The sequence below is a fragment of the Melanotaenia boesemani genome, chromosome 13 (genome assembly GCF_017639745.1).
Source record: "Melanotaenia boesemani isolate fMelBoe1 chromosome 13, fMelBoe1.pri, whole genome shotgun sequence".
Classification (NCBI taxonomy): domain Eukaryota; kingdom Metazoa; phylum Chordata; class Actinopteri; order Atheriniformes; family Melanotaeniidae; genus Melanotaenia; species Melanotaenia boesemani.
The window spans coordinates 14,616,228-14,641,660 of record NC_055694.1 but is presented as its reverse complement, the minus strand read 5'-3'; the positions used below and the strand labels follow the sequence as shown (position 1 = coordinate 14,641,660).

Genomic DNA, 25,433 nt, shown 5'->3' with positions numbered 1-25,433 from the left:
TATTGCATAGGGAAAAGGATTTTATGCCAGCCATTGTTTTCCCTAGCTAAGCAGTTATTTTTCTATGAATTATCTTATATGAATACAGTTATTATAAACTTATGTAAAGTGGGTCATATAATGGTTTTGTTTATTTGGCACATAATTGGGACTATATTTAATTGGATTGAACTGTACCATAGCTTTAAAGGTGCCTTGAGATGACTTTATTGTAAATTGACACTATACAAATAAAGCTGAATTTAACTGATTATTAGAGATAAACATAAAACCTAGAAAAACATACATATAAGGCTAAAAAGAATTGAATTCCTGCCTTCCTCCTTCTGCATATTTTCTCTTTTCACCTCCCTTTAGCTTCTGTGTACTGTCTCGCTCCTCTCTGTCTTTTGGAGGTTTATGCAAGGACAAGCTAAAGTGCAGATCTGGGCTTTGGCCTGGTTCTCTGCAGTTAAAGTTCATAATGCTGAACTGGGTAATTAAACCAATAAATAAGAAAAGGGAATAGAGGCACTGATGGAAAAAGAAATGAGAATAAGAACATTGAAATAGGAGCCAGTTTCAGGAGAGAGGCTGTCTGAGCAGCTTAGAATTAGGAATGTGCTGGTGTGAAGGTTTATAAATGAAAACCGTTCAGCTTTATAGTCAAACTCACTCAGTCTTCTTCGCTGTCAGCTCCTGAAGTGGTGGCTCGTCACCGATATGGTCGTCCTGTGGACTGCTGGGCTGTGGGTGTGATTATGTTCATACTGTGAGTCACCATTACTAATTTCAAAATATATTTTTGAGCTAACAAGATAATGTATTAAAAAAAAATAATCCTCAAAGTTATCTGCATGGTTTCAAAATGAATACACTTCTTCAGTTTTGTTTGTTGTTGATGTTTTTTTCCAGTTTATCTGGTAATCCTCCATTTTATGATGAAACAGAGGAGGAGAATACTGACTTACATAATCGCATCATCTTCTGTCGGATTGTTGCTGGAGACTTTGAGTTTGATTCTCCATACTGGGACGACATCTCACCTGCAGGTGACTTTTTCCACCACACGATGGCACTAAACCCCCACATCTTTTTTCTAACAGGCCTGTCCATGAGCAAAGTTTACAGGAGCAATTTTTGTTAGAGATTTGGGGTCACTCTGGGTAAAATAGGCATCTTAGATCTGACACATCGTGTTGAAATTGAGAACTGATTCTCATATCTTTCTCAGTTATTTATAGAGACAATCTCTCAATATTTATTTATAGATTTTTGTTGCTCTCAATCTTTCAGCTAAGGAGCTTGTCTGTCGTCTTATGGAAGTGGACCAAATGCTGAGAATCACAGCACAAGATGCACTTTGGCATGAATGGTAATTATATGTGCATATTCACAAAAGTGCAGATTTTTGCACACAGCTCTGGGGCTTCCATTTACTGGTATGCTGTCTGTCAACTGTGTCAGGATTGCAGGTAATGGTGCATCAGAGAAGAACTTAAAGGACGGTGTTTGTGCCCAGTTTGAGAAGAACTTTGCAAAGGCCAAATGGCGGGTATGAATTCACTTCACTTCTTTTCTTCCAGTTCAAGTGAAGTAGTTAATAAGACGCCAGAATCAGCAGCAGACTAAACCAAGAAGATGCAAAATGAATATTAAGGTGTAATGTCATTTTAGCTCATTACACAACTCTGCAGAGGTTCTGAAATAGTGAGCAGTGAAGTTCATAAGGAGATCCACAGCTATGAATGCTGAAGACTAAGAAGGAGGAAGATGGGAGTGCCAGTCTAATAGCATATATAACAGTTACAAACCTCTTCTCTCTTTCTCCATGTGGTTCCCAGGAACTGAAGGTATTGTTTTTCATTATGAGTGAACGTGGAAGGAGAGAGCATGGGAGGAAATTCACATTTAGTCTGGCATGATTCAATAATGCAACATCTTTCAAAAGGAACATCCTCTTGATTTAAGTAGGGGGTTCTTACAGGTAAATTTGTTTATAACATTTAGCAAGTTCAGAAACACTTCAACATAAGTCAGCCTTGAGATGTATTGCTCATGCTTTGGCTGTTGAGGCTCTTCCCAAGCTCTATTCCTGCCCACTGTCACTCTGCCTGTCTCAGAAGAGCTCCATCCACTCTGACCCACTTTTCTTTAATGGATAAAACCCAGATGTTCAAAGTGGCCTACCCTGCACCTTTCCTACTCCTCATCTGCACTTGTCTGTATAACTAGATTGGTAAAAATAAATTAATTTAAAAAAGAAGAAGAAGTTAATGTTTAGCAAAGGAAATAAAGTTTGATACTTTTGTAGTATTTGTATTAGTGTAGATAAGGAGACATAGGAATGGAAAGGACACAAGGGATATAGGCCACTGTTGACTGCTGAATTGCAGTGATTTGAACTGTAAGGCCCTCTGGCATTCCTCTTACACGAATCCTGGTTCATTGCCCCATACTGCTGTAACATTCAAATCATACATACAGAGGATGTTTTGTTAAGCCATATTGTATTTTACAGCTTTTCAACAACAGTGAATTCGAAGGAATTCAGCTCCCTGGTTTACAAACAATTGCTAAGCTCGCTCATTAACCCAGTCCCTTTCAGTGTTTGTCGATTAAAAAGAATCAGATGAGTGTATAATTCAGAAGAGATTTACACATATCTGTTTATCTTTTCCAGTCAACAAGCAGGGAGTCAGGGAGTTTCTTGGGGAGAGTGAGACTTAAGATTGATTTAAACCAGGGTAAAATATGACATAACCTGCTGGAAGTAAACAGCTGGCACTGATATTTCTTCACCTTAAACAAAATCCCATCTCAGTGCTTGATGACGCTAAATCATAGTGCCTCAACAGGAAATCTGTCAAACAATTGTCTCTAAAATATGTTTTGTTTCCCCACAAAGATTTTGTTTGTATTTTAGGGCGGGCATTGTAACTATTGCTGTTTATATGAGGATACTGCAAATCTGTTTCTCTTGTGCACTGCCATTCTTACCCATTTTTCTATTACTTATTTTTTGCAGAAAGCAATCCGTGTCACCACCTTCATGCAACGGCTGAAGAACTCAGAGGCACTGATTGACAGTTCAGCAGAGGTTCAGAGCAGTGAAGAAGTAGGAGATGGTGAAGGGGGTGTTTCCCAGGGGACAAGTGATGAGGGAGAGAAAGGGATGAGTGATGGCGGGGTTACATCAAGTAGCGTGTCTTTAGAGGTTACTGTTGAAAATACGCCAGTGGGCATGAACCAGGAAAAGGACACTATTAAGGTAGGAGAAAATCAGGAGGAGGTAAATTTGTCCATAGGTCCATCTGTAGGAACTTCCCCATCAGATATTCAAGACCCTCTAGGCCAAATAAAGTCAATTCCCAAACTTGCACAGGACGAGATTAGTAAGGCTTGTTTAAAGAAGGGTGCAGGTGATGGAACCAGGAAAATTGCTGCAAATTTGGGCCAAACTAAAGTTGTTCCAGAAGCCAAACAGACCCCTGCTGTTACATCTGAGTCCTCAAAGCTGTTGGAAAGTTCCAGCACTAATCTTGAGAGAAAAAAAACATCTACTTCCCCTGATCGTAGCAGCAAACATAAAATGGCTGCAACACTTCATGGCCCTCCACCTACAACTTCTGTTATTGCTTCAGCCTCACCAGAAAAGAAACCAGCTACCCAAAGCCTACAGAGGGATGAAAATGATAGAAGCTGGTGTCAGACACAAGTGCCTGAAGCAGTGGCAGAAAGGTCAGCGGTAGCACCAGTTACTCCCGTAATGGGGTCAGGGGCTGCGGTGGATGTAGGACTAGGAGTCAGGTTAAGGGGTGATGCTAGTCCTTTAGGTAGAACGGACAGGAATGCCAGAAGAACAGACAGATACAGTGCTGAGTTTAGCGCAGGTGCTGGGCCAGTTCAGAGTTGTTATACGCCAGGCAGCTCTGCTAGTTTGGGCCGTCATGCCACACCATACAACCCAGAAGCTGTAACTGTAGGGATTGGAATGGCAGGGTGTTATGGGAGCCCATACAGTTCCCTGTATACAAGCGGAGGAGGAGTAGGGATGTATGGGACTGGTCTACACCATGCAGGAGGGGGGAGCAGTGCCACAAGTGACTGGCAAATGGACAGTGTGATCGAGCAGATAGAAAAGCAAATGGCTGCAGTGCTTGAGAAGATCGAGGGAGACATGCCCTCACTGCTTGAGCAAATCAGTGACTGTCCTGTTGAACCACCACGAGTCAGAAGCACACATGGTTCTCCGGCTACCTCTCGCACACGCTCCACTCAATGCTCTTCAACCTCAACCTCGACTACTCCTCCACCACTTCCCACTTCTCCAAGACCTGCACTGCCATCTCTTCCTCACCTTGCCATCCCTCCTCCTTCTTATCCCCCACCCTCTCCACCCACACAAGCTTCACCTCAGACTGCTGGAGAGCAGGGAGACAAGGATGGACAGAGGGGTGCTGCTCACTCCAGCCAGTCACCCAGAGCTGGAATGGGCAGGGGGCTATGAAACAAGTTATGAGACAAATGCAAAGCACCGGAAGACTGGATATATAGTTTACACTAGAGGATTTAATGATTCTGTCTCATCCAGATTTATCACTTTCTTGTTACCCAGATGAAAAGCAACCACTCTGTGTTGTTTGGTTTGGTTGTGCTTTAATACCAAAAAAACTACCCCTATGCCATTCAGATGCTCTCATGAATGAAGTTAAGGGGGTAGTGAAGTTGAATAGCTCGCTCTGTGATAGCTGCAAAGATCAATGTCTCTAAAGCTGGTTTATTGCTCGGATCCAGATGTGTGCCTGCATGTCAACCACAACTAAATGATACTGGAATATCCAAGCACTCAGCACAGTTTACAAATGGTCAGTCTACACATAATATAACAGTGTGATACAAAAAGTAAGAGGTAAGCGCTAAGGAAGAGTTAGTTTGCATTATTCTCCATAAAGTGTAAATAAGTGTACATGTCAAGTCAGTATATATATATATATATATATATATATATATATAGAGAGAGAGAGAGAGAGAGAGAGAGAGAGAGAGAGAGAGAGAGAGAGAGAGAGAGAGAGAGAGTTCCTGATCCTTAGATTTTTCTCCCCCCTGGGTGTGAACTTCCCCATATCCAGATTCATACTTTTATGTTTTCAAAGCAGCCCCTCCCATCTCTATTTCTTATTGTTTTTATTTATGTAGCTTTTCATTCAGTTGTGAGGCTTGGAGTCACACAGTTGTACAGAAATATGTCAAGTTGATCAAAACAGTTGGTTCCAGCCAGCTGTTAGAAATTGAAACTTGTTACATGACATGGTGTCCTTAAATTTTAACTGTAACTTAAAGTCCTGTGAGTTGCTACACACCTGTTGGGGGGTTGAAGAAAATTATTTTTAAGCATATTGTATAAAGGCTTTGCAATATCACTCAAACATAAGATTTCTCTTGTTTCTAAAGTCCTTCAAAAAAATTGAGCCTGCAAACTTTTTTTATTTGACACCAGTTTTGTTAACACACTTGCTTTGGTAATGTTAATTAAACAGTCCTGTCTTTTTGCACATATTTATCATGTAAAAATGTCTCTTCGAATTTAGTTCTGCTCTTTGGGTGTATGTTATACCAGATTCTGTGCTTTACTCCCGAATTAAAGCACCATTATTCTGCTCCTATGTAAACTGTGCTCTGTTTGCAAGTCTTTCAATAAAGTAATAAGTTTAAAACAGGCATTGAGTTTTTCATTGATAAAAGAATGTTTATGATAATAAAAGTAAATAAAGATTTTTCTAAACATTTGAATCACTTTGAAACATTTTATGTTATTAAAAACTAATGTGTGTGGTTATATGTGTGTGTACTCACGCGTGCGTTGGTGCGCTTGTACATCAGAACCGTTACGGCAAACTGACCGTTATCCGAAGATTTCACACACAGGTTCCTTATCACAACTGTACTACAAGCCCCGTGTGGCATTGCGCACGCTTTGGGTAAGTCCAACTATGTGAATGTACGGGGTGAAAAATGTTATTGGATGTATACTGTTAAAATACTATTATACTTTATAGCAGTGCAAAAGTATATACAATTTGTTTTCCATTTATTGATTTTTAGTATTTACGATTAATTTAAAATTCTGCTAATGGTAAATTTATTATGATCACTTTTCAATGAACCCTCTGGGACAGTGAAATGGTTCTGCCTGTAACGTGCACATGTTGCTGCTTTGCTTTGCTTTCTGAAATAGAGTGAGGGGAAACGGTTCGGGAGCAGCCGGGCAGGCAACCGTCCAGTGGAAAAACTCACACAGAGCCCGCCAGCTTGACATACTTTTCAGTTTGCCGTCAGCGGCAGTGTTCAGTTTTCACATTGTTTGTTTGTTTTTTTGTTTAAACGAAGCCGATTTTAATACTACAGATCAGGCCGAGTAATATCGGATGTGGTAAGTTCAGCACACTTGTGTAAGCTCCCGTCTTGGTAACGTTAGCCCCAGCTAGTTGGCTAATGCTAGCTGTGTAGCTAACATAGCGGCACAAGAAGGAAAAAGTCGTTGGGTGGCTAGATAGCCTGAGAGCTAGCCGCACATAAGCTAACAACTACGCAGTCTTTTGATCTGCGTTACTGGTAGTGGTTCATGTTAGTTACCCTTAGCTAACTGAACCTTTTCAGCTCTCCGCTCGGCTAACCGTTGCTAATTAGGAACTGTCACATTAACGTTATATTAACGTTTGAACGTTTAATGTGAATAACACACTAGTTTTAATTATATAAAGTGGCGAGTAATAGCCAGAAAGCTATAGTTGCAGCAAACATAAGATGCAAGCTATGTGCGAGGCATACTCTTAACTTGTCTCACAGATCGTGTAACCTATTGGCAGAATTTCTTTACGGTACGTGTATTTTGTTAGATTAACGTAATGGTAGCGATGTTAGATGTGTTACCACTGTAACATAATAGTTGTTTGTTGAGCTTGTCAAGTTAAACAATCTGCCATTCTAGTGTTATTGATGTGTACACTTTTTAACTCCAACAGAATACTGGAATCGTTTTGTATTAAGAGCATGAGAACTGGGGGTATCCCCCCCCTCAACGACATGTGTACCCGACAATATGCGGCCCAGTCTTTTCCTGGGCCTTTGTCATTTGCTAGGCACCCCCTCCCCCAATACTCCTCTGCAAGAAATGCTCACCCCAAACCTCAATGTGACTGAGGGCCCAGACACTCAGCATCACTTTAGCTACTGCAACAGCGTACCTTAGGCTGTACCTGCCTCATTCATTTCTCCATTACTATTACAATTGGCTATAATATTTGAATTCAGATAAATGATGATATATATTCTTACCCATATTCACCTAACATGTTTGAATGAGAACGTTTTCAACTTAGTTATCCTATAAGATGTTTTTCCTCTCATAATGCATAGTGTTACATTCAGTGTAAGCACTGAATGCACTTTAGTTCCATAACAGGGTGAGATATCGCTGAGATGAAGCTGAGACAAAGGTTCTGTTATTGTATTTCGTCCAGTCTCGATAGATCTCCCTTTAAGCTTATATTGAATAGATCTTAAAATTGGACATTTGTCTTTCACGAAGTTGCAATAGAAATGTCTAGATCGCATCTTAAGAATCGCAAGGTGTTTCTTACAGGGTTTGTTGGAGGTCCAGCAGTTCATTGTACACTGTTAGACATGGCATGCATCCTCTTGTATCAGGGGAGGGATGAATGCACAGTGGCAGCCAATCAAATGACAGTCTGGCTGAGCAGTGTGCACACAGCCACCCTTTCCTGGTGAATATTTCAACCCCTGCGTCACAGCTCCCCCCGCCCCTTTCTTCCCATCTGCCATTTTGGTTTTGTTCCCGTCTGCAGTCGCAAAGCCAGCAACGCAATTACATAGGAGAGACTGAGCCCAACGACATAGTGACTCGACATTATAGTGCAGACCAGCTTAATACCTGATCTTGTTTCATTTCTTGGTACGAATCGTCGATTTTGCTACTATAGTTATTGTTGACATCTGTACACTGCGAGAGAGGAGCGGGTTCGCATAGGAAAGGGACCGAGAAGGATTATTGGTAAGAACAGAGAAATCAATGAAGCACGAGTGTACTGGCTTACTTTTTCTTTGCATAGATTCTGACGATAAATGACAAAGTGAAAATTGATTTCAATTTTAAATAGTCTGCGATGAGGCCACATAAATGTACTAGCGGTGGTAGTTGTCTGCCAATAAACCCGCTGTTCTCTTTAGCGAGCAGGTTGTACCGTAGCCGCAGCTGCTAGCTTGTAAAGTTGTGTTCCGCACTGTAGGAAGTACAGGCCTAGGCTGAGCGGCTAATGGATGGGCTGGCAAGCTGGTGTTTTCTTGCCGCTAAGTTATTAATGTTTCGACTCTGTCCAACTGCCAAACCACTTAACTGATTAGTGGCTCAGAAACCTGTCTAATCGGGTTCCTTTTGGTGCCGTTTAATGAAAGACAACTTTCATTTCTTGTACGTCTTAAGCATTAAATTAATTGTTAGCAGCTGGGGTTTTGTATTAGGTTGTGCAAACTACTGTGACAGCCGGGCGGCTCTGCTGTATCATTCTGGACGCCTTCATTTTCATTTGCAATAAACGCGGCCGTATTTTTACGGAGAATTGTAAGCTTTGGTATAACCCGCGATAATTTGACCAGACTCGTTTTATAATTCATGAGTCCTGGTGAGATTATAAACTGTCGAGGTAGACTTGAGGGGCGAAGGTAAGTTAGCTGCATTTGATGCGGAAATTATGGCTGATACTCTGCGCTGTGGGATCCGTGTGTTCGAGATACTGCGGCCTTTTTCACCTACCATGTGACTGGTTTGTTCGGATTTTTGAGTCAATCACGATAACGCTTGGTAGTAAAATTTTTTTAGTTAAACTATAGACTTTTACCCTTCCGATTAACATAGTCTCGGTTGAATGATCACAGTGTGGGTCTTGTGTCCACACCTGCGAATCTATGTCTATTGCGCTTTACCGCAGTGAACTTTTAATGATTCAGCTGTTTTTGTTTAAACGATGCTGGCAGTCTTTAAATGCCGAATAATAAACAATAGAAGTACATAAACAAACCACTGCTGTCACTAAGCATGAAAAGAACTCATAATACTGCTATTCATGTCTCTTCCCAGGCTCAGTTCGTTTTTCTAGCAGATTTGTGTTTGGCCTGCAGCCAGCCCAGCTGCTCTCTAGCCCCCCCCCCCCCCCCCCCCCCCCCCCCCCTCAACTTTGTTTGTAATGGAACCATAGTAATGGATTATAAACAACATTTATTGCTGATTATTAATTTTTAATTTATATTCTTATGAAATTAACATTGAAACCACAACTTAGTCTTCGGGCTGCTTTTGTTTTTGTTTTTTTTAAATGACCTAATTCTTAATATTATCAACTGCAAGCAAAAAATAGATTCCACAATGCTTAACAAAGAAAAATATAACAGTAAATTTCTACAGTGAATTGGATATTAGCTTTTCTTTCTTCTTTGTTTTTCTTTCTCATAATTTTAAAGAATTTTTTGTACATTTCCAGATGTCCAGCTCGCCGCTGTCCAAGAAGCGCCGCTTGTCAGGAACAGAGACGAAGACGGGATCCCACTGCTCCTCCTCTAACTCTGTCAGAACTGATCTGTCCCACACACCTGCCAACGTAAATGCAAACACACACACACCATATACAGTGGATAAAACTTGTAACAGAAACTGATCGGACCTCTTGCTATGTCCCTCTCCTCAGGGCATGGCTAAGAATGGCAATGATGCTGAGATTGATGAAGGCCTGTACTCCAGACAACTGTAAGTCTTGCTGGACAAAGTACATAATTCTATTGTGTGCTTTTATGGTGGTTGTCGGATAGTGTGTTGTGGCACTAATGGTTCTTTCTTTCGTAGTTATGTGTTGGGCCATGAAGCAATGAAGCGCATGCAGAACTCTAATGTTCTCATATCCGGCATGAGAGGTCTTGGAGTGGAGATTGCCAAGAATGTCATCCTGGGTGGAGTTAGAAGTGTCACTGTGCATGACAAAGGAGTTGCAGAATGGAGAGACCTCTCTTCTCAGGTATGTATGGAAACACCTTTTTAATCTTAATATATACATGTGATCTCATTGTCAAATAGGGTCATGTTCTAGAGAATGGTTTGAATCAAACAGTATAACAAAGTGATTACAAATGGACATGATCATCAGTACAGTACGTTTGATGATTAAGTCCAAGTATCAAGGGAAAAGAACAATATCCTTTTAAAAATATGTCCATAAGATCAAACTGCTGCTTCAGATCCTGTTGTAGAATTTTCTAATTTGAAGGTGTACATTAGGAAAATCACTTTCATACAGAACTTTATACATGCACTCATGTACATTTTTCTTTAGAACTTTTTTTTAAAGTCACTGACTCGGTCATTACAATATTAGGTATTCATTAAGTTATAAATTGTGGTGAGCAGTGATATATTTTGAGTCACACGTGCTGCATTGTTGCTCTCTAAAAAGAGTACTGCAGCTACCCCCACCCTTGCTATTTACAGGGTGACCCAGATTTATCAGTGGATGGACTATTCCTGGGTTATAATCATAGTACAGACAAAGCCTGTGATATGACATCATTGCAGCAGGGAAAGTGGCTTTGGTCAGTCAGCTGGAGCTTGAATTCTGATGCATCTATTTAAGGCCAGAATGTGAGAGTAGACTACAGGTATTAATTCAAGAAGCCCAACAGAGATGCCTTTGTCAGTAAGGTTAAGGTCTTTATTTCAGCAACTGGCACATGTCCAAAGTATTTTATTATTTAGTATGGATTAAATCACCACTGTATACATTCCTTTTTAATAGGAAGCGCCCTTTAATGAACACTTGAATCTTAATCTTTGTCCACTGGACACTAAATAGGAAAACCAATCACCAACCAGATCTTTTACTCAAGTATTTTAAAGACATTTTTCAAGAACTCTCATAACTTGAATAGTATTGTTTTGTTATTCAATCCACTACTGTCATTCTAAATATTGGTTCAGTCACATATATGAAATTGTATTGAGTTATTTGTAGATCATATGCATAAATCATAAATTGAACATACATTGTTTTTCAAGTATAAGCTATCAAACATCTTAATGGTAATTTTTTTGCTCTAATAAAATACTAAATGATTTATTTTAGTATGTCATAGAATATACAATAAAACTGCAGAAATCTGTTTTTATCAAGTTGAAGTTAATCCAGCTTAGAACTTGTACCAATTTATTTGCTTGTCCATTGGATAGTTAACCACTGTAGATCCACACCAGTGTATGATCAGTTCTTCTGCGCTCCGGCTTAAGAAGCTTGTTCCCCCACCCTGTCTTCTTCTACACAAGCAAAGTTTTTTTTTTGTGTAACCACTTTCTTAGAGTTGGGATGTGTTGTGTGTGTGTGTTTTTTTTTTAATTATACTTGACAGCACCTGACTGCTTTTAATGTTCGGGCTCTGTACCAAAGTTTAATGCTCGTGGTGAAAAGGGGTGCATATAAATTCTAAGCTTACCCACTGAGTGACTCTTTATGAAGTGCCTCATTTTCACCCTGTACGTCCATGTTTTCAGTTATTCACAACTTGTTGTTTATCTTTAGACTGCCTAAATAACCCGCCGGTAATGCAATCAATTTCAAGTAATAATTCACTAGAGAATATAAATGGACACAAAGTAAAAATGTGGCTTTTGCAGAGAGGGGAAAAGCAAAGAATGTGAAAATGGGTTAGTGGTGAACATTTTTGGATTAGTGAGAGCTAATCATGTCAATGGGGAGAGAAAAAAGATAAACAAAAACCATGACTCCCGTTTTTGGTAGAACAATTGACATAGGCACCTTGTATCTTGGCATCATTAGCCAAGTTTTCTCTTCTCTTTACCGATTGTGACAGTTACTGCATGTTTGAGTCAGTAACTGTTGTCATCTCACAATGTTTATTTTTGTGTGGTAGTTTTACCTTCGGGAGGAGGACCTGGGGAAGAACAGGGCAGAGGTGAGTCAGCCTCGCTTGGCTGAACTAAACAACTATGTTCCAGTGAATGCCTATACTGGAGCTCTCACCGATGATTACCTGACCAAATTCCAGGTATGTTTTATTATAGGTGCTAATTCTTTAATCACTTCATTTTTTAAAAAAAAGTGGCCAATTAAATCTTGTTATTTTTGAATTCTAGGTGGTAGTACTGACTAACTCAACTCTAGATGAGCAAAAGCATGTTGGGGAGTTCTGCCACAGCAAAGAAATCAAGCTGATTATTGCAGACACGCGTGGTCTGTTTGGGTAAGACGTTTGTTTAAAGTTCAGTTTGAGTGTCCTTGTTTTTTTGGAGTCTGAAATTTTTGTTCCTCTTGTTTCTTTTTGTAGTCAACTTTTCTGTGACTTTGGAGAGGAAATGATGGTATATGACACCAATGGAGAGCAGCCACTTAGTGCCATGATTTCCATGATCACAAAGGTTAGCGCCTTTCATCTGAAATGTTTTTCAGTTTTCTAATATTTGGAGTTGGTTTAGCTTTTAAGGAAGCGCAGACCTTAACTTACAATTTGTTCATTTAAGGACAATCAAGGGGTTGTGACATGTCTTGATGAGGCTCGTCATGGCTTTGAGAGCGGAGACCATGTCACCTTCACAGAGATTCAGGGGATGACAGAGCTCAATGGCTGTCAGCCAGTGGAAATTAAAGTTCTGGGTAAGGCTATTTTCTTATTAAAGGACTTTGTGGTTAGGCAGCTTTTGACTTAAGTTAAAATGTTGCCTCCTTTGTTCAGGTCCGTACACCTTCAGCATCTGTGAGACAACTGGCTTTACAGACTATGTGAGAGGAGGAATAGTCTCTCAGGTTAAAATGGCCAAGAAGATCAGTTTCGTAAGCAACTCATTTTCCATAATCAATTATGTCATTGTGGCATAGCAATACATGTATTTGTGATACACATCTCTTTAATTAATCTTTTTCCATATTGTTGCCACAGATATACAAAATGTCTTGTACCAATCCTGATTGTTATTTGCTGTCACAAGTGGAAAGTTTTATTTACATAATTTCACAACCTTGCATGTCTGTCTTGAACAGAAATCTTTCACCTCTTCCATGACTGAGCCTGAGTTCATGATGACAGATTTTGCCAAGTTTGAACGCCCAGCGCAGCTGCATGTGGGCTTCCAGGCTATCCATGCCTTCCAGAAGAAACACAACCGCCTCCCTGCCCCTTGGAACCAGGTACATCATTCATGGCCGTTATTTTGATGAAGTGTACTTTTCAAGTTACTTTAATGTTGGTGGATATACCAAACAGATCATTTAGAGCCTCTTTCATTAAACAGGAACTAAAATCACTGCAGAATACACAAAAAATATGTAGCACACAAAACACAAACCTGCTTGCAATAAAAGTTTCTGTGATTTTTTTTTTGTGTTGTATTTAAAATGCTGAGCTTTGTGTCTTCCAGGCTGATGGCGATGAGCTACTGACTTTAGCCAAGGAGGTGAACTCTGCCCAGTCAGGGTCTGCTAAAGTGGAACAGCTAGATGAAGCTCTCATCAAAAAGTTGTCTTATGTTGCTTCTGGTGATCTTTCCCCAGTCAATGCTTTGATTGGTGGTGTGGCTGCGCAAGAAGTGATGAAGGTCAGTGGAAAGCCATGCAGTTTTTAATCCTGAAATGGTTTTTTTGCAGTTTTTTTTTTTTTTTTAGAAATTTGTTTTGGAAATTGTTATGCAAGTTGAGGATATGAATTAGTATGTGTAAAACGCATGTTACAGCATTCTTGTTGACAAATGACTTAATGTGTTTTTTTTTTTTTTTTTTAGGCATGCACAGGAAAATTTATGCCAGTAATGCAGTGGCTGTATTTTGATGCCCTGGAGTGCCTGTCTGAAGACGGAGTCATGCTCACAGAAGAAGAGTGCACCCCTGTAGGTGTTTAGACTAGACCAAATACTCTTGTTCCCAGGAAATATTCACATTACGCTGGTCTTGAACTTGTTTTCTCCATCTTTGTTCTTCTCATAGAGGAACTGTCGATATGATGGGCAGATTGCAGTGTTTGGCACCAAGCTGCAGGATTTACTTGCCAAGCAGCGCTACTTCCTGGTGAGTTGGCAAATGGAATATTTTCCAAGAGCCCTTCTGGCATCCTGTTGCTCAGAAAGGTCTAAAGAACCTGTCTAGTCATATATATATGGTCACGTTTCTTTAATCAGTTTATTTATCAAGGTTCAAAGTATTTTTTTGTTAGCTAATGCAAGAATTATGATGAAGCAAGATTTTTCAGCTTTCCCTATTCATGGTTTTAAAGTGGCTATTACATAACATAAAGCACAACCTTTGTAGCTTTACTCACTGAAAGATCTGTGATCCTTTCAGGTTGGAGCTGGTGCTATTGGCTGTGAGCTGTTGAAAAACTTTGCCATGATTGGACTGGCTGGCGGGGAGGGTGAGGTCATTGTGACTGACATGGACACCATAGAGAAATCTAATCTCAACAGACAGTTCCTCTTCAGACCCTCGGATGTCACGGTCAGTATCATCAGCTTTGCTCAGCAGATAAAAATGTAAGAAGCCAACATTTATTGTTTGTTGTTTTTAATATTCCAGACCAGTGCTGTACAGGTATTTCCTGTTTATTTTAATGTCTACTTAATGTAGTCAGAGATGAACTCAAAAGAGAACTGCTATTTGGATTCTACACTTATTTATCTTTTAAGTACTGATTTAGTATTGAGACATTATTTGCTTGAAATTACTTTATCTGCCTTGGGCTGATGGTTAGAGTGATCCCACAGCTGACAAGCTCGCAATGTGGTCCATACTGTTTTAATGTCCTTAGCTAGCTGTTAAAGGACTAGCTGTTCACAGAATGTGAGGGCTTTCATGTGAACTTCCAACAGAAGGTACTTACAGATGTACATGTAAAAGCATTGTGGTTTTTATTCGTAATTAAAAAAATGTATTTTTCTGTATTAACAGAAAATGAAAAGTGACACGGCCGCTGCTGCAGTAAAGCAGATGAACCCCTCCATCAGGATCACAGGTCATCAGAACAGAGTGGGCCCCGAAACAGAGAGGGTCTATGATGATGACTTCTTTGAAAGCCTTGATGGAGTTGCCAATGCACTGGACAATGTTGATGCACGTAAGTCAGTGAAGTGAAATGAAAATGTTTATTAGGCATGCTTATGTTTTATGACATTTTCTTAACTAGACTTCGTGAATTCAGATCTGGTGCCTATTATGTATTCCTAATTTTTAGGTATGTATATGGATCGGCGTTGTGTATACTACCGTAAACCCTTACTGGAGTCGGGTACATTGGGTACCAAAGGCAATGTCCAGGTTGTCATCCCGTTCCTCACAGAGTCATACAGCTCCAGTCAGGACCCACCTGAGAAGTCCATCCCCATCTGTACACTCAAGAACTTTCCAAATGCAATTGAACACACACTGCAGGTCAGTAAAAGTGCAATGCTGTAAGACACACAGTGTGTACAGTACACATCAACCATCCAGTAACTGTTTTTAAGTAACTGAAGTACTGTGGATCATTTGCACTTTTGCCAATTTTTGTGTAGCCATTAATACTTGAATCTGTCTGGAGGAAAGTACATTGTTAATTTGGCATTTATTGGTTTGATATATTTATTGACACACACAAAATATGAACAGACAACTTTCAAACTTCTTTTAACACCATTAATCAGGTCATATCATTATTGTCTAAGTTCAAACAATTACAAATGATTTACTTGTTTTTATTGATTAGCAGGCAGCTTTAACAGCAACCTGTAATAATTATAATTACCTGGATTATTCCAATCACATCTCATTGGTTTGATTTTAATGGTATATATGGAATTCATAAATGTGTAATGGCAAGGATTTCTTTATTTTATAGAAGGTTATCAAATATGGCTGCTAATTATATAAAATATTCCTTTATGTAAATCTACAGTATATTTTGTAGTGGGTGGTAATCTTTAGGCACATCATTATGATTACAGTTCAGATGGCTGTGATGTGATTTCTGGCTCTGAATCTGGGGAAACACTACACTATGGTATTTCAGTGACACACATAGATGTCAGATCAGATTATTAGAGTAATCTTGATTACGCCCAGATAACTGATTTTTATTGTCAAGTAAAGGCACTCAGTGTTTTATAAAAATAATTATCAGAGAATGTCTTTAATATTCAAGAGAAATAGGTGGTGTTTCACAATTAGCTGTAAATGAGTCGATATCAAATTGGATTTCAGCAAAATCGAATTGCAATAGGCTGTTGTGAATGGAATCGATTTAGGAAATTAGTGACAGTACCCAAGCCTGCACATAAGGGCAAATCATGGAGCTGCATCAATTCTTAGCAGTCTTGGGTTGAACACATTTTTATAAGAACGTTTACTGCGTTCTTCCATGTCTGACCATGAGACATTTTTCTGTCTGCCTGTTGTTCAGCAGTTGTAGGTTTAGGTCTACCCACAATGCCCATTGCGTTGTAGTCCATTCCCTGCCTTTGGTTCACATGAAGCTAACCAAGAGCTGCGATTGTAGTTGGACCAGAGTTCGCTTCTTTGATCCACATCAGTTTCTTTGCGCATCAACACCTCCTCAAACATACCAGATGTTCCAAGCAAACAAAGCCATCCATAGAAGCCCAAGTACTTCCACACACTAGTTTTTAATGGAGAGGATACCGGTCAGATTTCCTGTTGTCCGCCCACAAAAAACTGTGTGGGCACTGCTCTTCCACAATTTTGAGTTTTCCCCCCACCACTAATTTACAATGTGTGCCTTGTCTTTTGAATAGTCTCACATGTTTTTCATTAATTCAGTCAACGGGATCAAGTTTCCATCCTATTTTAAACCACTATTTGTTTGAAAAATAAAGAGAAACTAATGTGTTGCTGTATATTCTTCCTCTACACTCTGTTCCCACAAGACCTCGCACCACTTCACGGTTATTTAATCATCTGTTATAAATATCTTCCTCTGTTTAGTGGGCCCGTGATGAGTTTGAGGGACTATTCAAACAGCCTCCAGAGAATGGCATGCAGTACCTCACGTAAGTTGCTTGTCCTGTCTTTTAAAAAGATGAATTTTTGTCTTGAATGCCCATAAAAAATTAATCCACTCAGTAACCTTTTTGGCATAAATAGTAGGTACCACAGACTCTTAAGTGTTATGATCTTTGCAGTACAAACACAATTTTGCTAATATAGAGTGGGGCAAAAAAGTATTTGCCAGCCACCAATTGTGCAAGTTGTCCCACTTAAAAAAGATGAGATAGGCCTGTAATTTTCATTGTAGGTACACTTCAACTTTGAGAGACAAAGTGAAAAAATCCAGGAAGTCACATTGTATGATATTTAAACAATTTATTTGTAAATACTTACATGAAATAAGTATTTTGCACCCACAAACAAGCAAGAATTCTGGCCCTCACAGATCTGTTACTTTGATTTTTAAGAAGCTCCTCCATCCTCCACTCGTTACCTGTATTGATGGCACCTGTTTAAACTCGTTATCTGTATAAAAGACACCTGTCCACACCTTCAGTCAGACTCCAGTCTCCCCCATGGCCAAGACCAAAGAACTGTCTAAGGACACCAGGGACAAAATTGTAGACCTGCACAAGGCTGGGATGAGCCAGTCTACAACAGTCAAGCAGCTTGGTGAGAAGAGATCAAGAGTTTGGGCAATTATTAGAAAATGGAAGAAATAAATACAAGATTACTGACAATCTCCCTCAACCTGGGGCCTCATACAAGATCTCACCTCATGGAGTACTAATGATCTTGAGAGCAGTGAGGAATCAGCCCAGATCTATACAGGGGGAACTGGTCAATGACCTGAAGACAGCTGGGACCACAGTCACAAAGGTTACTCTTAGTAACACACTACGTTGTCATGGATTAAAATCCTGCAGCGCTCGAAGGGTCCCCCTGCTTAAGCCGGCACATGTCCAGGCCCATCTGAAGTTTGCCATTGACCATTTGGATGATCCAGAGGAGGACTGGGAGAATTTCAATGTGGTCAAATGAGACCAAAATCGAACTTTTTGGTATAAACTCCACTTGCTGTGTTTGGAGGGGGAAGAAGGCTGAGTTGCGTCCCAAGAACACCATACCCACTGTGAAGCATGGGGGTGCAAAACATGCTTTGGGGCTGCTTTTCAGCAAAGGGGACAGGACAACTGGTCAATATTGAGGACAGGACGAATGGGACCGTGTATTGTGAGATTTTAGGCAAAAACATTCTTCCATCATTGAGAGCATTGAAGATGAAACGTGGCTGGGTCTTCCAGCATGACAGTGATCCCAAACACACTGCCCGGACAACAAATATAATATAAAATCTATGGAGGGAGTTTAAAGTCCGTGTTGCCCAGCAACAGCCCCAAAATGGCTCTAGAGAAGGCACACACACACACACACAGACATGATCACAAACAAAATGTGCTGACTGAACAGAAGAAAGGGACAACAGTTATGTTTGTAAACATTCAATGAGCTTTATTAACCTTGTCATTCCAGAGATCCGAAGTTTATGGAGCGTACACTGAAGCTTCCAGGAGCTCAGCCTTTGGAAGTCCTGGAAGCAGTTTACAAGTGTCTTGTCACAGACTGCCCTCACAGCTGGGCTGACTGCGTAGGTTGGGCTCGCAACCACTGGCAGTGCCAGTACAACAACAACATCCGTCAGCTATTGCACAACTTCCCTCCAGACCAGGTAAATACTTCACTCAGTCAGTTGACACGAACAAGTTGCTGTCTAGATGAAAAATAATGTTCAGTTTTTTTTTTCTCTCTTTTTTCTCATATGGAATTATCCAATATTTTTAGAATTTCATGGAGCGCTTCTATATTGTATAGTGGAAGGATTTAACCACGGTGATTATCATTTGCTGGTTTGAGGAATCACATTTTCTTGCCTACGGTTCAGAGTTTCGGCTGTTGTAATGCCAGCCTTGCCGTTTGAAATCTAGTTCTGCCAGAAAATGTATAACCATGATAGATGCCTCTAGTCTTAGCAACTAAGTCAGTGTGGTCATTAAAACGGCATGCAGTGAATGCCACTTCTGTCAAAAGAAGTCTTTTTTTTGCGTGTATAAACATACATGTCATTTAGTAGGAACTTTTATCCAAAGCAACTAACAAATAATAATCAACCAGTAAGAAACTCTTAACTCGATTCAATTCCGCTTTGTTTAGCACCAACTTCCAACAGTCACAAGGCATTTTACAATCAATATAAGCCAATTCACATTAGTTCAATTTATGATAACTTCATAAAAATTAGCAGGGAGCATTAAGTATATGTAAAAACAGTGTACACAATTAATAGGTGGCTTCTACATCTTTCAAGTGCCAAACATAAGTGCAATTTCTTTGGAGGTTTTTTTTTTTTTTTTAAGTTTCTGATCTCAGTTGCTGGTGTCATGTTTTCTATAGAACATGGTGATTAGTCTACCTCCTATTCTGCTTTTTTGAAATCCTATGTACCACAAGGAGACCAACATTCTGGGAACGGAGATGCATTGTGGTTGATAGGGCACATTTAAACTTTTATTATGCAGAATAGGGCTGAACTGTTAAGGGTTTTGTAAGTTAAGAGAAGAATTTTACAATGAATTCTAAATTTAACAGAAAACCAAAGTGATAATGTGACGATCTGTTTCCCTATCTGTGTGCATGGTGGTTTTTTGGAGATTCTGTGCTTGCCTTGTAACTTCACATTTAATTGCTGGTGTTAGATTTAGCTTCATGGAAAGTATTGTATTTTTTGCAAGAATTTAGCTGAGGTTTTTGTGCATTCACACCATTTTTAGTATCGGATTACCAATGGTGCACATGAAATACCAATTTATACAACTGCTGGATTAAAAATGTAAGATCCTGCGTCTCCATCTTACAGTGCTTATGTATTGCAGTAGAATTAAGTTGTCTACTTGTGCAAGTGTGAATAGCTCCATTTTGTCTTAAAATTTGTATATAATGTGTTTAACCATGTGGTAGGGATTACACCCACCTTCAATTCTAAAGTTTTATGTATTGGGGCATAACAGAAAATATCAGGTTCTTACCTGACCTTTTAATAGGACAAGGCAAGTTTATTTGTACATCACAGTTATTGTACAAGACAATTTAAAGTGCTTTACATAAAACAGGAAAAGCATTACAGCGGGGTGCAGGAAGCAATAACAAGTGCATTAAAGTAAACTTGAATAAAAACAGGAAGGGGAAAAAAAGCTAAAATAGATAAAATTTAAGAAATAAAGTTCCAGTGTAAAGAATTTAACAGTTTTGATAAAAGGCGACTATTAGAAAAGTTTTTAACCCTGACTTGGTTTCAGCAGACCTGCAGTTTTCTGGGAGTTTGTTCCACATGTGAGGAACATAAAAACTGAACCCTCCCTCTGTTTAGTTCTGATCCTGGGAACAGAAAGTAGAATTGACTCTGATGCCTTGAGGGTTCGTTGGTTCATGACGAACCAGATAATCCTGAATGTATTTTGGTCCTAAGTATTCAGTGCTTTGTAAACTAATTTTTAACTGATTTTGAAATCAGTTCTTTGAGGGACAGGTAGCCAGTGTAAAGATGGTAAATACAACACTTGTATGAACAACTTGACATATTACATTGTCTTTAATAAAAGCTTTATACCTCTCAGAGGCATTTAAACAAGACTGCAAACCTGTTGCCTGAACCATCAAGAAAAGTGAATATTTTTCTACAATGTGAGAGACTAACACACTTTATAGTTGCTTAAGGTTGTTCTTAATAAACTACATATCTGGCATTGTTCATTTGAATATTTGCACAATTTAGGACTTTTTTTTTTTTTTTTTATTGACGGAATAACCCAAACCTATAAATTGTACATTTAATGCCACTGTATATGACTGACTGCTTTTCTAATATGCTGAAAATGTGCCCATGTAAGAATACCCAGAAATCTAGAGAGTATGAACTATGATGCCCAAGTGCATATCCAAAATCTCTCATCTCTTCATCTTTGTCAGACAGGCAATGACTTCAACATACATAGTTGAAACTTCTTTTGATTAATCCTACATTCAGTTCTTAATACTTGTTTCTAAATCTCACTCCTGTTTGACATGTATGAACTCATGATTGCTCTTTCAGCTCACCAGCTCAGGTGCCCCCTTCTGGTCTGGACCAAAGAGGTGTCCTCACCCCTTAGAATTCAGTACTAGCAATGTAAGTATGCTTCCCCCCCCCCCCCCTTTTTTTGTTTTTCCCTTTCCTTTTTCTTCTTGAATATTAAAGACCCACTCTGGTGAAAATCATGTTTTTTATGTTGTTCACGTGTCCATGTGGCATTTATTTGACACTAGAGAACATATCTTGTGAAAAATTTGATCAAAATGGCTTTTCTGAGTATTTCCACATTTGAACCAGTGGCAGAAAAAGGCGATCTCAGACAGACCCGCATTTACACATCATACACCCACAGGGCGAGGCCACAAGCTCCTGCCCCGCCCTCTCCATCCCCTCTGACTCTGAGGACGAAGAGATTGCGGATCTACACATATGTGCAGTAGCGGGTTGCTACTGATAAAGCTAATCACGTTAGCTTTCATTATTTACCTAAAAATTTTGCTGTGTGAGAGCAATGGATTAAGTTCAACTTCAAGGAAGACATGGGTCAGCATGCAGAGCTAGCACATAGCACTGAGCAGCGCTGACTCCGCCCACAACTCAGAGGCAAATTGCTAATGAGCTATTGGTCCTCTGCAGAAGCAGAGTCCTGGAAAGGGGCACAGGTTTTGTGATTTTTGCCAAAAACGTCATAATCACAATTTAAACACAACTGAGAACATTTTAAATAGTTCCAAATAAGCATCGGAGTGGGTCTTTTAAGTGCTTCGAATTGGAAAAAACTGCCCTAAATCAGTCTATTTATTCTCACATTCTTAATGGATTTTCATTTATAGGATCTGCACATGGACTATATAATGGCAGCCGCCAACCTCTTTGCTCAAATGTACGGTATGCAAGGCAGCAATGATCGTACAGCTGTGGTTAAGATCTTGCAGGACGTTAAGGTGCCACCTTTTACCCCTCGCTCAGGGGTTAAAATCCACGTCTCTGATCAAGAACTGCAAAATAGCAATTCCTCTGTTGGTAAGCTACACAAATCTGTATACAGTTCCAGAACAGCATTTAAAAAGTCATTCATGTTTTTCATGTTAATTTAAAGAGTTGATTTTAACATTGTGTATTATTTATGAGTGTGGACATCTTGGGAGTAATTTAAACATGGATTTTAAAATGCAGATGACACCAAACTGGAAGAGCTCAAGACCCAACTGCCTTCCCCAGAATCTTCCCAGTTCAAACTCAACCCTGTTGATTTTGAAAAGGTACCCCCTTTTTTTTATTTTTTTCTTCTTAATGCATATCTGAAATTAAAGGTTCTGCTCTTGGTTCTTACATAACCAGCGGGTATGAAAAAATATTAAATTCATAGTTTTGTCTTTTTTTTATCTTAATTTTTAAACTGTTTTACCAGCTGAAAAATCAAAATAAATTAAAAATGCTTGGTAAAACAGGGATGCAGCAATGGTTTATTGGCCATAGTTCCTACGAAGAAGTTGAGGCACAAAATGCAATTACACGAATTTCAGTAATTCTTAAATGTGCATAAATAAGCTAGTATAAATTTAATTTAAAATTGTCATTGTGTGTGATGTTGTTTTTTTTTATAAATAGTATTATTTTTGAAGGCTAACCCTGTTAGCATGTCCAGCGAATCAATAGACCACCAAAACATTGCTGATGGAACTTGAAGACAGTAACAGTAATTGTTTGGATTAGAAATGTATACAGGTCCTATACCGGACTAACTTAGATTTTCACCCCTTATGTAATCTCAGCCTACATTGACAGCGAACTGGTTAATATGATGATTGTGGGGCATTTAACAGGATGATGATACCAACTTCCACATGGACTTCATTGTGGCAGCCTCCAACCTGAGAGCAGAGAACTATGACATTCCACCTGCAGACAGGCACAAGGTGGGTAGCACTTTGTTTTTGATCTAGCAATGTTTTTCCATAGGCTGCAGCTTTCTACATCCCTCAGATTCAAACTCACCCGCTAGTCTTCTTTTTTTTCCCCCCTTTCCCCTTGCTTGCGCTGACATTTTTCATCATCCAATGCAGAGCAAACTGATTGCTGGCAAGATCATTCCTGCTATCGCCACTACGACAGCTGCTGTGGTTGGCCTGGTGTGCTTGGAGCTTTTCAAGATTGTCCAAGGACACACGAAACTGGATTCCTACAAAAATGGCTTCATGAACTTGGCCCTGCCTTTCTTTGCATTCTCAGAGCCCATTGCTGCTCCAAAACACAAGGTAAGCACAAGTCCATCACTTTATTTTGAGCTATGCTTGTAACATAACATGTGTTGTCACTGTAGGATAATGATTAAATTCCTGCATGTTTTGAAGCTCCAATGACGATCCAGCCATGCTAATACTGATGCATAAGATGGATGCACTGTCTGTCTTGGTGTAAATGAGTTCAACTCACCTTCTCACACTGGTGATCAGTGTGTACTGAGGAGAAAACAAATAGCAACAGAAAGTATTGTCATGTATGTAGGATAGTGTGTATTCATTACTGATGACTGACATCATTCCTTTCTCTTTTTTTTTTTTCTTTTTTTTCTTTTTTACAGTACTATGAAATTGATTGGACGCTTTGGGATCGCTTTGAAGTTACAGGTCTGCAGTCCAGTGGGGAAGAGATGACACTCCGACAGTTCCTGGATTACTTTAAAGTGCGTTGAGTTTGTCCATTTTCATTGCCACCATCTCAAAACTGTGTGCTGGAAACAAATCTTTTTTTTTTTCTGCTATTTCTCAGAATGAGCATAAGTTGGAGATCACTATGCTTTCTCAGGGAGTGTCCATGCTCTATTCGTTTTTCATGCCTGCTGCCAAACTTAAAGAGAGACTGGACCTACCGTGAGTACTTGTTTCAGCCACACATAGCTACAGCTCTTGTTTGTGGTTTCAGGTGTGTGTTTTCATTTGTTTCAAGACTTGGTCCTCTTGTGTTTTCTACAGAATGACTGAGATTGTGACGAAGGTGTCCAAAAAGAAGCTGGGCAAACACGTGAAAGCCCTGGTGTTTGAGCTATGCTGTAACGACTTAACAGATGAAGATGTGGAAGTGCCCTATGTCAGATACACCATCCGCTGAGCTCCACACTGAGTCCACCCACAGGAGGGTGTGAGTTGCAGGGGGGAGGCAAGGGGAAGGGGTTTTTCTTAGTGGGGAGATGTGGTGGGACTAGGGGGTGGGTAACTTGATCCAGGTTGGCTCTATTGGATCAATTGGTTTCTTTTTTTAGGCCTGTGGTTTGTGTAAACCTGTGCCTGACTGTACATAGCCCCAGTAAGCCGACTAAAGTATACCTTTATGTCAGTTAGGGATCCAGTTGGTGGTTCACTGTGGGAACAGGGTGTTGTTGGAGAAAGGGAGCATGTACAGTGTACATCCTGATGTTTCTCATTAGTAAAGCCTCTACACTTAAGTAAGCCTTAGTTGTCTCTCTGTATTCTAAAGTCCCGGTGTCCTATACTGTCCTTACAGTCTAATCTTCAACAGTAAATTGGAAGTGTCTTTTTTTTAATCTATATCAACAACCCACTCCTTCCCCCCCAAACTCTACCTGCTCTCTTCTCTCCTCCAGTCCTTGTCTCATAGACCTGGTCCCACATTACTGTTTTTCCTTTTTGTTTTTTCCAAAGTTGCACCTCATTAATTAAAACAAGACCGGCCCTGATAAAACCTTAGTCAGACCCCTTTCCTGACTGGAAATCCATATGTGTCACTGGCAGAATGCCTTCCCCAGTCTAAGGCACCCCTACACCCTTGTTGCAGCACTCTGCAGCTCCTGAGGGGCTCTTGCACATGACATCAATTATCTCTTTATATTTCATGTGTTTTGTTATATTCTATTTTATTTTGGGGGGGAGGGGGTTGGACAGAGCTTTGGCACACATCTACTAGATCATAAACTGTCTTTCTACTTTAATTCCAAATGACAACAGTTTGAAAGCAAGGCATTGAGATGTATCTTGAAGTGGGAGCACTTACTGTGATAGTGAATAAACATATAAAAATATTTTTGTGGGGTCTTTATTTTATTCTTTTAAGCAAGTTCTGACGAAGCAAAGTCTGTACCTGACTTAAATAAGCCACTTCTGGTTCAACATTGACACATCTGACTGCATCAGAAATTCATGTGTTTCATGTCTGGCCTGCTTTTGGCTGATCAGTAGTTTCAATATAAAACAGCATATCCGGGAAGCAGTATGAATCGGCTAAATACAAGATGTGAAGTTGAATGGAAAAACCCATATTTTTTTTTTTCT

The 25,433-nt window shown here is 39.7% G+C and overlaps 2 protein-coding genes and 1 non-coding gene across 6 annotated transcripts in view; all 3 read left to right on the top strand.

Annotated features, from left to right (window-relative positions):
- The window catches only part of camkvl (CaM kinase-like vesicle-associated, like), a 42,598-nt gene extending 36,899 nt beyond the window's left edge, over window positions 1-5,699 (top strand). For both annotated transcript variants that reach the window (XM_042004487.1, XM_042004486.1), the window contains 5 exons: window positions 676-751; window positions 895-1,031; window positions 1,276-1,354; window positions 1,447-1,534; window positions 3,008-5,699. In XM_042004487.1, coding sequence (XP_041860421.1) covers window positions 676-751; window positions 895-1,031; window positions 1,276-1,354; window positions 1,447-1,534; window positions 3,008-4,489 — 1,862 coding nt within the window. In that variant the 3' untranslated portion in view covers window positions 4,490-5,699. The remainder of the gene's footprint in view (window positions 1-675; window positions 752-894; window positions 1,032-1,275; window positions 1,355-1,446; window positions 1,535-3,007) is intronic.
- Window positions 5,700-6,212: 513 nt separating this feature from the next.
- Window positions 6,213-25,183, top strand: uba1 (ubiquitin-like modifier activating enzyme 1). 3 transcript variants are annotated; one of them, XM_042004479.1, is made up of 26 exons: window positions 6,213-6,412; window positions 9,537-9,653; window positions 9,741-9,799; window positions 9,896-10,064; window positions 11,968-12,102; window positions 12,191-12,297; window positions 12,382-12,472; window positions 12,575-12,707; window positions 12,787-12,884; window positions 13,092-13,238; window positions 13,469-13,645; window positions 13,829-13,933; window positions 14,031-14,111; window positions 14,385-14,537; window positions 14,988-15,153; window positions 15,271-15,467; window positions 17,016-17,080; window positions 18,552-18,747; window positions 21,166-21,240; window positions 21,978-22,167; window positions 22,321-22,406; window positions 22,971-23,063; window positions 23,211-23,402; window positions 23,729-23,830; window positions 23,917-24,017; window positions 24,120-25,183. In XM_042004479.1, the coding sequence occupies exons 2-26, from the start codon at window positions 9,537-9,539 to the stop codon at window positions 24,253-24,255; spliced, it is 3,171 nt and encodes a 1,056-aa protein (XP_041860413.1). In that variant the 5' UTR covers window positions 6,213-6,412; the 3' UTR covers window positions 24,256-25,183. The 3 variants fall into 3 exon arrangements, with proteins under 3 accessions (XP_041860413.1, XP_041860414.1, XP_041860412.1); XM_042004480.1 differs by lacking the exon at window positions 6,213-6,412 and adding an exon at window positions 7,833-7,954; XM_042004478.1 differs by lacking the exon at window positions 6,213-6,412 and adding an exon at window positions 7,835-8,053.
- LOC121652430 lies at window positions 23,499-23,615 on the top strand. Its single transcript, XR_006012616.1, has one exon. It is a non-coding gene; the product is annotated as a small nucleolar RNA U6-53/MBII-28 (small nucleolar RNA).
- Window positions 25,184-25,433: the final 250 nt, after the last annotated feature.